This window comes from Ochlerotatus camptorhynchus, unplaced genomic scaffold (assembly GCF_037179485.1).
Source record: "Ochlerotatus camptorhynchus isolate MF236.1 unplaced genomic scaffold, CSIRO-AGI_Acam_v1.1 ptg000009l, whole genome shotgun sequence".
In the NCBI taxonomy this organism is placed as follows: Eukaryota; Metazoa; Arthropoda; class Insecta; order Diptera; family Culicidae; genus Ochlerotatus; species Ochlerotatus camptorhynchus.
The window spans coordinates 191,798-203,314 of NW_027040501.1; the positions used below are offsets into that span (position 1 = coordinate 191,798).

Sequence of the window (11,517 nt, forward strand, 5' to 3'; positions counted from 1 at the left end):
TTTGAGTGATTTCCACTAGCAGACTATAGGCGTTGTCCCAGTAAGGTATTATAGAACGAATGAACTTTATTGTCTTACTGGGAGAAGTCATCCATACATCTGAAGGCTGCATTAAACCCTTATGGAAAAATGTTTTCCTTTTATGAAAAAGTGCTGCACAGTTACATAGTAAATGTTCCAAGTTTTCACTCTCTAAGTTGCAGAATCGACACTTGTCATCTTCCAATTTGCCTAGCTGTTTTAAATAATATTCACTTGAACAGTGGCCCGTAACTAAGCCGCTAAAAGTACATAGATCTTTTTTGGAGATACTAAGAAGTCTTTGAGTTGCTCCTTTATTCGGTGACATAAATCTTTTGGACTGTCGAGCTGATTTAGTGTTTTTCCAAATGTTGTCTATCATCGATTTTTCCCAGTTTATAGTTTCATTTTGAGGGTACGTTCTGAGGCCCCGCAAAATGGTTCTGGACCTAGGAATGATTTTGATGATCCCAATCTTGCTAATAAATCATTACATTCAACCCCACAGTGCCCAGGTACCCAAAACCACTACCCTTTTTAGCATAGGTGTAGAGCAAGCTGAGAATAACGCTATTGACCATTTTTTTCTCCATGGGCTCTTATGGATGGGACAAAATAGTTTTGTTATTTTTCGCGACATTTTCTAAACAAAGTAGGAAATTTTTCGTGTGCATTGAAAAGGGATGGTACTTGCCAATCGATTCCAATGTATAACTCATTATCGTCAAAAATGCTTATGGGACTGTTATGCCGCACAGGGCAGTGCAGCTGAAGTGTTCCCCGCTGATATACACTCGCTAGCGTAAAACAACACAGATTTCACGTTTGAATTGAAGATTCGAATTTTGGTACGTTGACTTATCTGGTTACCCAAGTAACCAAAAGTTCTGATAAAGGCTATTTATGGCTTAGCACCTTGGTTGAAGGTGAATTCTAAGCAGCCTCATTTTTAAGTCGTTATAAGAACTTGAAAGTTCCGGTACCATAATTGAAGAGCATTCTAAGCAGCCTCTGGCGGAACTTGAACGGAACTTTTAGAAAATAAATTAAAAAAGGTTTTTGTCCTCTACGACAATTCTATATTTAGTTCGCACTTTTAAGAAAGTTATTTCTAAAGGCAGGTTTATTAATGTGTATTCATTTATCAGCATTAGTAGTAGTAATGGAGCTGTTGGAAGAATTAAACCCAGTCCTTCTGCGTGAGAGTCTCGACACGAACCACTACGTCATCTGAAATATATTAAAGTGAGCTGTTGTCCCGCCTATTGTTGGAGTTTTCTGAGCCAGCTGACTGACTTAAATACGAAACACAACACCTTGATGAATTTAAATTGGTGTTTGCCCGCATGGTATTCCATCACACTTTTGGCGCAGTGGTTAGCAATCGTAGATCACATGCCGAATACACGGGTTCGAATCCAGGAAATTACTTTTTAATTTATTTTTTATTTTTGGATAGAATGTTGCATAAATATAAGAATTATGATTTATTCGGGCCACTGATTATTTCATATTTACGTACATTAAATTTTGTTACAAAAAAAGATTTGTGCGGATTGCTTCATGTGGCTTGAAAGTTCTGTCGGAACTTTATTTGAACTTTATGGAACTTGAAAGTTCTGTCGGAACTTTATTTGAACTTTGTGGAACTTGAAAGTTCTGTCGGAACTTTATTTGAACTTTATGGAACTTGAAAGTTCTGTCGGAACTTTATTTGAACTTTATGGAACTTGGAAGTGTTGAATGCGGAACTTTTGGTTACTTGGGTAGATCTTCATATATTTCGTAAACTCACTAAAGCAGCCATAACCTTCTTGTTTCGTGCACCTACGTCGCTCTTCGTTCCGCCGTCTAACGCTATCTGGATGTCAAGATATTGGAAACTTTCGACTTTCTCCACTGCTTACCCCGCTACCGTTTAGTTGGAAGGGTTGTCCGTGTTGACATCCAATGATTTGGTCTTGTTGACGTTGATCATGAGACCCGCTACAGAGGAGCGTTAGACTACGTCGTCGAATACGGTGGTCGGACATGGCTCCGTTATGCAGGATTCTACATGTGAAAGCCTCGTACTGCGCTTCGGACTCCTTTCCGTCTCAGAGCGCCCCACAAACTTTTGTGATTGAGTCGGCCGAAAGCTTTTTCGAAGTAAATGAATACCAAATAGAGGGTCTCTTGGAATTCTTGACCTGCTCCATGATGATGCAGAGCGTGACAATATGGTACACACAAGATCTTCCGGCACGGCTGCCACCGGAGAGTCGCGTTGATCTTCTCCTCTATCCGATTCAGGATAACTTTGCACATAACTTTGAGAACAACACACAGTAACATGAGCCTCGCCAGTTGTCGCACACAGTAAGATTCCCTTTCTTAGGAACATTCACTAAGACGCCCTGCATCCAGTGGGCCGGAAAAGTCGTGATGTACCAGATATTACAGAATAGTTGATGCAACATTTGTGCTGATAGCATTGGGGCAGCTTTGAGCATCTTTGCTGATATGCGATGAACCCCGAGAGCCTTGTTGGATTTTATACTTCGGATCGATGCATCAATCTCTTGCAGTGATGGGGCTTTGGAGTTGAAGCGAGTTATGCGCTGTACCCTTGGCGGATCATGCCGGTATGTTGAGGGCTGCTTGAACGTCGAAACATGAAGAACTTGTTCGAAGTGCGCAAACCAACTTCAGCTGGTCAGTAGTAGCGGTTAGTAACTGTCCAGTCACGTCTTTCACTGGCAGCTTCGGATTCATCATTTCTCCACTCAGGTAAGTCACGACATCTTTGAGGAGACGAATATCGCCAGTTGTTGCGGCTTTCTCTCCTTCGTCAGACATGTAGTCTATCCACGCTCGGTTGTCCCGCCTGTAACAGCGTTTGACTTCCTTCTCTATAGCCGAATACCGTTGACGGACTTCATTCTTGGCTCCTTTGGTTCTCGCGCGCTCTATCGCGGTTTTTGCTTCTCTACGCTCCTCAATCTTCCACCAGGTGTCGTCAGTAATCCACTTTTTCGCTGAGTGCGCAGATCACCCAGTTTTTTCTCACTTGTTAAGGCATTCTTTATGGCCGTTCTTCTACGCTGCCCCCTTCCGGAACATACGCTGCTCGGATCTCAAATTACGATCTTTTCACAGCTTGATCTTCTAGTCGGCGTGTGTTGAATCACCGTTCGAGCTTTTCCTTCCTCCTCTAGATCCGTGCAATGCGTAGGCGGATCTCACCGATTAGAAGGTGATGGTCAGGCACGATGTCGGCGCTGCGTCTCCATTTTCGGCTGATGAAGATGTGGTCAATTTGATTTTCGGTATGTCCATCACGGGAAACCCACGTGACTTTGTGCACTGGTCGATTGGGTAAGAGCAAACCCCCGATCACCATGTCGTTGCCACATGATTCTGCGAATAGCTCGCCATTTTCGCTAATTTCTCCGAGACCATGGATCTTCGTATTGAAGTCGCCAGTGTAGATCTTAATGTCACAGTGGGGTAATATTACCATGGACCTATTTTCAAGTATAGAAAGCAGCAATATACATGACAATTTCATCAAATGATAGACCAGCAACCTATCTAGCAGTTGAGGATGAAAAACTGTTTAATTTTAATAAACAAAATCCTTGATTGAGCTGAATTTCACGTCTGTTATGACTCAATTTTATGCCGAAATTTATGCTGGTAAATTTACATGATTTTTTCTAAGTGTGTTTGGGTGGTATCCAATCAATGCAAGGATCAAGGTCGATCAAGGGCCGTTCCTTCAACTTCTTCTTCTTCTCCTGGTTATGAGGATTGTAAAAACAACCCACCCCATGGTACAGCATGTTCGCTATAACACCAGTCAGAGCCGTTTCTTCAAGTACAATATCATCAATGTGCTCTGCCTACACACTGCCTACAATTATGTAAATTTAGGTGCTCTAAGATAGACATATACGAGCGATAATTTTGATATAAAATTGAATCAAAATAAACGCGAAATTCAGCTCAACCAAACGTTCTTTCGAACTTTTCAGTCTCGGAGCACTTAATTTTAAATGACATGTTTGCTTCCGTCTCATTCTTTATGTCAAAGATGGATTCCATCACGTGTAATATTAGGTATTTCTAAGCGAGCACATGATGAAATGACAGCGAGAAGGAATTAATCTACGCGCAACAGGAGTAAGTATTACGACGGTTGCTTCAATGGGAAGAACTTTTATGAGGTTTATTAAAATTTAACAAAGTTCCCTTAATTTCATCGTCCCAATCCCAAACATGTAGAGGGTACTCTATCTAACTAATCATATTTTTATTACTTCATGTGTGAAGTTAACTATTTACATAGTTGAAGATGCTTAACGGTATAGTACGCCAGTGTTAAAATTGTATATAGAACGTAGAAAACAAGTGAAGGATAATTTTGAAGGAAGGTATGAATTGAACCCATGGTGAGGAGTATTTCCCATTGCCACCACTGGCAAAAAGAATTCGCTCATGTACTTCCGATGTGCGGAAACAGTTCTATCGATTGTTACACGCTCAAGCTGCTTACGTCAGATGGCGACTTGAGTGTGTAACAATTGATAAAACCGTTTCCGCACATCACAGGTACATGAGTGAATCGGCGATCATTCCTTTTGCCAGTGGTGACGAGGGGAAATACCCCTCTCCATGGGTGAGTTTGGTAAAAAAATGCTCGATCCAATTCATACCTTCCTCAAAACTATCCTTTGCTTGATTTCTACTTTCTATATACAATTTTAACACTGGCGTACTATAACGTTAAGCATCTCCAACTATGTAAATCGTTAACTTCACACATTAAGTAATAAAAATATGATAAGTTAGAGTACCTTCTACAAGTTTTGGATTGGGACGTTGAAATTAAGGGAACTTTGTTAAATTTTAAGAAACTTAAAAAGTTTAAAAGTTCTTCTAGCTTCATGACTCTTCGTTGAAGTTTAATGGACTTAAAATAGATCAGAAAATTCTGTAGCAATTCAGAAACCTTTGTAGGAATCCGCAGGAAATCAACAAAATTCAACAAAATTCAGGGTTTTTGTAGAAGTGCAGTGAATTTAATAGGAATTCTTGGAACTTTGAAGAAGTCAAGCGATGTTATCCGAGGAAATTCATAAAACTTCATCCCAAGTAACATAGAATTATGCTGAGTAAACTGCTTTACAACCGAAACAAGTCATATAAATTTTATATAATCTGTTATAGAACATGTGTGTTCAAAAACTTCGTAGAAGTACAGCCAAATTGTGGAAGCTCAGCAAACTTCGTTGAAGGTCAAGATTCGGGGAGTATGTATTAGTTCAGCATACTTTTTAGAACTTCAGAGTATGATTTAAGAAATAACTGGACTTTGTTTCGCCCAGATGTTAAGAAAAAATCACAGAAAAGGTTCAAGATTTTCCTGAAGCTTGGAGAAAGGTTATTGAGATCTTGTTCAAATTGAGAGAACTTAAAATAAATAAATAGAGAATATGTTCAAGGACGAACGAACATAGGAGCACGTGATACAACGAACATAGGAGTACATGATACAATAACAATGTATCACAATTGTTCTTGCAGCACGAAAATCACTTACAATATCTCACAACTCCCTAGTCTGAACATGGCATACAAATATTTCTGCTGCAAATTTTAGGTACGGAAGCACAACATACATTATATAAATAATTCATCATCCACGCAAATCCCAGTGTTAACATATCGCATATAAACTTACCAGCAGTTCAGCTTTTTAATTGCCGCCAAATCCGATTGTTTGGATCTGGCAATGACCATTTCTTCTGTCAGCCGGGCCATTGTTTTGCCGGATTTGCGGCAAGTGGCTGTCCAGCGTCAAGCCAAAATAATCTTCTACCTCGATGTTATCGTGTTACAACCACGGTTAGTCGGCCACAAGTGCGACCTTCAACAATTCACTCGATACCGCTTTTCGTTTGCTTCACACACACACCGCCTCTTCTCTTCCTACCACGCACTGGTTTGCACAAAATTGATTATCGCAATTATACCTTTTCCCCAAAATAGATAGCGCATTGATGTATCGGGACTTTCGACATTTGCACAAGTTACACACTTGCTTTCCACTTTACTGATCTGCTGTACGCTTTTGATGGATTTCTAACGCAAATTCTTCGCAGCTGCTTTTTCCCTTCTACATATTTGCTGCGAGCCAATCGAATTTTTCTTCACTTCATTCAATTCACTTCACCGATTGCTTTGTCGATATTCCAAATTCCACTCCAGACTGTCGAAATTGAACTGCACGTCCACCTTTTCCACTAAATATGACTAAATAGCCCTCAGCGATACAATCGTTGAAAATTGTAAGAGTGAAATTCTTTGACTATAAAGAAAAATCTCTTCTTTTCATTGCATAGGTATACCAAAATTGCACTATGAAGCAAAAGTAGATAGAGAAATCTTGCCAAAGTTGTCGATCAAGTTTTTTTTACTACTATCCACTAATCGAGCGCACAACGAAAACACACGCCTGCCATACACACGACCGACACGTCCAACGTTGAAAAGTATAATATTTTTGTAAGATAGATACTAGACGGGTATGAATGAATCATATGGCAATCGCTTTATATCATACAAGGCACGGAGAAGAATAAGCAAACACCATGTACAATCGAATGACGGGAGAAACTAGCAGTAAAGTCAAAAATTTATGGCAATCATTTGACGTACCATAAAAGCTTAAACGCATGCGCATGCCAACCACATGGCATGGGTTTCTGTCTTCAGTATTTGTTTGAATGAATTTAAAACCGCCGTTTTTTTGTGTGAGTTCTTTTAAAACCTTCTCAACTCTTCAAGCCTGCTGCTGCTGTTCACAGTTGAAGTGAACTGTGAATTATTTTCAATTTTGTTATTACTTTAAAATGAGGTTTAATTTCGACAAAGTTTGAAAAACATCGCAATAATATCAACATATTATTATTAACCGGATTTTTTTCTTAAAGCAGATTTAATGTCGAGGAAATGCTATTTTCAGGCCGCATTGTCACGTCACGCTGTGTATTACTTCTAGTAGCTTTTATTAGTGACAATATTCATAAGTGTTAATTGGAAAACAAAGTAAATCATGTCTTCTTTCTATTAGTGCACAAAACATAAATATTAATAAAAGAGTAAAATAAAAAGAGTAATCACGGGCCGAAAATCTAAGTGACACATCATGGTCTGCAGTCCCAGTAACAACTTGTGGATAAACATTCAATCCATTCTTAAACTACTACATCTGATTCAACAAGTTTGAAGGTGTCCAAAGTAGCCCGTTCAGAACAAGAAGCTTACGACGACGGTACTTACTCAATGTATTGAGATCTAGAGATTTTCTGATAATATTTTAGTTTATTAAGTTCTAATATCTTTAAGCTTATAATATCGTAACGTTCAGATGAGTGTATAATTTAGCCTCAAAACATGCCAAATATAAGCCCACTCACATTACATCCTTTTGGTGATACGTTGCGTTATTTTTTTAAATTTCTTACGATCTCTTATGATGGGGAGAGGGGGGTTTCATACAAATCTTACGTAAGCAAAATATTGTTAGTGCAGCTCTCCAAATAACTTTTGTAGTATTTCCTAGAATTGCGTTTAATGTTCAATTTGCTGGTCCGAACTTCTGACAGTACCGTAAAACGGGGTAACATTGATAATTTTATGAAGCATATTCTAAATATTTTTTACAGCAATTCAAGTTTTTCACATTTTATTTTTCAAAAACAAGTACTGAGGATCCTAGAGTCAATTCGTTAGTAATATGTTTAACGAAAATTAAAGCATTGGTACTATTTTTAAAGTCTTGTGACCGAACATCAGTATTTTGGTTTGGGGTTACTTTGATTATACTCGATGAATGTAGAAGAAAATGCGTGAAACTCAAATAATTTAGTTCTTGAAATATGAAACTTTGAATGAGTATATAATCAGAAACATCATAAACAATACAAATAAAACATTGAATTTGTGATGGCTATACAGGAAATACATTTCATAAGTGATGGTTTGAGTGCTTTTTCAAACAGGCTAAAAATAACAAAATACCATATCAACGGAAATATCCTAAGCTACAATGATTCAAATTTGGAAAAAGCACAGATAGTAAAATCAATCATTATATGTTACTATCAAAATTACCCGCATTATCAAAGATACCCCGTTTTACGGTACTCACCATTATAGAGTCAATACGAAACTAACGATTTTAAATTGGCTCATTACTTGACTAGCCTATTGGTCCCAAGCAAATCGATTAACGTATCCCATTCTAGTATAAATTTCAGTACTACACTATGTTTGTTTTGATTCGCTATGAAAGTGTGACAGATAAAATAAGGGGTTCGTGGATTTTCCTATGTTTCGAGGGGTGCATCGATTAGATTGGGAGCGAAGATAGTACCAGAGCTGAGCCAAAAAGTTGAGCTCCTTTCTTCGTGAAATTCTGGTCTTAGAGTTACCTCTATGGTCTTACTATGTCTTACAAATCCCCCCCCTATTTGGGGGGGTGTCTGAAATATTGGAAATCATGCTTACGTAATTATTGAATGGTGCCTAAGTTGAGAGCCGGCGTAAAGTCCCAGTGCGGATGTAATAAAGCCAATGAATAAGATGGCTGCCCGGATAAAAATAACCATAAAGTTACAATACAATATCAATAAAATACAATAGATTCTATTGTTGACAATTAATCTTATTGTAATTCTATTGTATTGGTCAAATAATTAAATAGTCACCACAATAGGTTTACAACAAGTTATGTGAAATCAAAATTTTCACAATAAAGAAAACAATAAAACTTATTGTAATAAGATCAAATTCGATCAAAAAAATGGTTACAGTAACTAACAACTCCCCTTTTCTATTGTAAATGTCTCATTAACAATAGATTATTTTGCACATAACAATAAGTTCTATTGTATTTTTATTGTTTTTGACAATAACGTTTATTGTTGTTGCTTATTAATTTATTTGATATGGCTAAATCGAATTAACTTTATAGAGCCAAGGATTCTTGTTTACTATACAATACATCTTAAAACTATAGTTAAAAGGTACAACCAGGCATGGAAAATCATTTGCATTCATTTCGTGCATTCATTTAGATACATTTGCCCCTAACTTTTTTCATCAACAGAATTCCGCAAAATAGCGTATGGAGCTTTTGTAGGTTGTGTTATTAGCTACAACTTTTGTCAGCAACTCAAATCTTTATCTCTTATGTATGACGAACCAGAGCGAACAGAAGCCACTACTGTTTTTCAGTGAATGTATTTTACTTTCACTGAAAAACAATAACAAGTTCTGCCCGCTCTATTTCGTGATGCATAAGAGATACAGATTTGAGTTCCAGGCAAAAGTTGTAGCTATTAACAAAACCTACTAAATCTCTATACATTATTTTGCGGAATGCTGTTGATGAAAAAAGTTAGAGGTAAATGAATGTTAATGATTGCATGAAATGAATGTAAATGATTTTCCATGCCTGGGTACAACACAATAAACACTTTATGTTCCACTATCCAATAAGCCTCCTCCATCAGAACGGGAGCCGCTTCCAGTGGTTTATTTGTATGGCAAATTCACCAACGGGGTCAGAGCGCTTCCATTGCAGCAATGGACGCAAAACGTGGTTGCTTTCCAAAGTCGACGACGCGTGCGTCGACCGAAAGAACTGCTGATGAAGAACAATGAGGAGGGCCACACAATGGTTGCAGCCGAGTAAACAGACGATCGCGTGACACACATCGAGAGTGACCTACTGCTGTCGACAGCCGAGTGAACACTGACATTTATTGTTGTTGCAATAGGTTGTATTGCATTGTAACAATATGTTCTATTGTTTATGCATGGTAAATTTTTATTCGGGTGTCCCGAATACCAAATGGCAAATACTCAACTGAAGTCATGAAATATGGATATCGTCGGAATGAAATCGACAAGTAAAAGCTAAAAATCAATGTCCGCCGTCATTTTGGATTTCAAAATGGTATAAACTTACTACTACTTCACCAACAGCAATGGATGTTTTGATCATCTTCTCGCCAATGGGGTTTATGCGACCCTTTTTTCTCTCCAGTAGGTATCTAAATTTGATTTTACCTTCACAAGAGTATAAGAGAGGAGCACACTGGCTTTTGTTGACCCAAACGAACTGTAAAAGCTAGAGCAAATCGAGCAACACCTGCAATAACGGTGTTGCTAGAAATCATCATAGGTTGCGAAGGCAGTTTGTTCTGAATCTGCTCCTCTCTTATAGACTCTCTCTAATCGGCATACCTCACTTCAAGCTGAACATTGCATTAGGTCCTTAGTAACATTGACAGATTCTCTTCGTCGACTTTCTCTTTGTATCCCCACGGTCATGTAAAGACACTCCCAGGTATTTTCAGCACACAGAAGAATCTTCTATCTAGCATCTAATACGACAAACACAACTCAAGTTATTAACGTAAGAGAAAGTCGACGAAGAGAATCGATCAATGTTACTTAGGACCTAATGCAATGTTTAGCTTGACTTCTCTTCGACACAGCCCCATTAAATCAGTCTTCAACAGCCCTTGGTACTTTTTAATGCATTCGAAATTCAACTCGTGAGCAAAGGATGCGTTACATGTGCTACACCCTAGTTGACAGCGATATGCTTGTTGATGACCTGTAAGTAACTAAAACGCTGTACAGACTGGAGAGTTATAACATGTTATAACGGTTGTCAAATAATTGCAACTATGAAACCACCATCAAGATAGCGCTATAACATGTTATAACTCTGTAGTCTGAACGTACTGTAATAGTACGTTCAGACTACAGAGTTATAACATGTTATAGCACTATCTTGATGGTGGTTTCTGTGTTGCAATTATTTGACAACCGTTATAACATGTTATAACTCTCCAGTCTGGACAGTGTTTAATGCCTTGTTCAGACTATAGAGTTATAACATGTTATAACGGTTGTCAAATAATTGCAACACAGAGACCACCATCAAGATAGCGCTATAACATGTTATAACTCTGTAGTCTGAACGAACTATAAGACTCTTATTGTACGTTCAGACTACAGAGTTATAACATGTTATAGCGCTATCTTGATGGTGGTTTCTGTGTTGCAATTATTTGACAACCGTTATAACATGTTATAACTCTCCAGTGTGTACAGCATTTTAGCCACTTCCAGGTCACCAAAAAGCACGTCGCTGTCAATTAGGGTGTAGCCAGAGCCGGTAAATATCACGGCCGTCATGTGACAATGAAAAAACAAGTCCTCTGACTGTCACGAGACGAAAATATCTATCATGAGCTTTCTTGTCATTTCCCAATGATCAAGCTCTCATGAGAATAATTCTCATACAGTTTTGACATCAAAATGTCAAACTGATTTAGATGAATTTAGGAAAGCAACAGTATGCATGCGATAGAGTGAATATATTTTATAGATTTTCGTGGTACAAGTAACAATAATATCAATATATGATAT

The 11,517-nt window shown here is 38.1% G+C and overlaps 1 protein-coding gene across 5 annotated transcripts in view; it reads right to left on the reverse strand.

Moving 5' to 3' along the window:
• Positions 1-6,661, reverse strand: part of LOC135699068 (uncharacterized protein F09G8.5) — an 85,570-nt gene extending 78,909 nt beyond the window's left edge. For all 5 annotated transcript variants that reach the window (XM_065219269.1, XM_065219253.1, XM_065219261.1 and 2 more), the window contains exon 1: positions 5,747-6,661. In XM_065219269.1, coding sequence (XP_065075341.1) covers positions 5,747-5,826 — 80 coding nt within the window. In that variant the 5' untranslated portion in view covers positions 5,827-6,661. The remainder of the gene's footprint in view (positions 1-5,746) is intronic.
• Between the last annotated feature and the right edge of the window lie 4,856 nt (positions 6,662-11,517).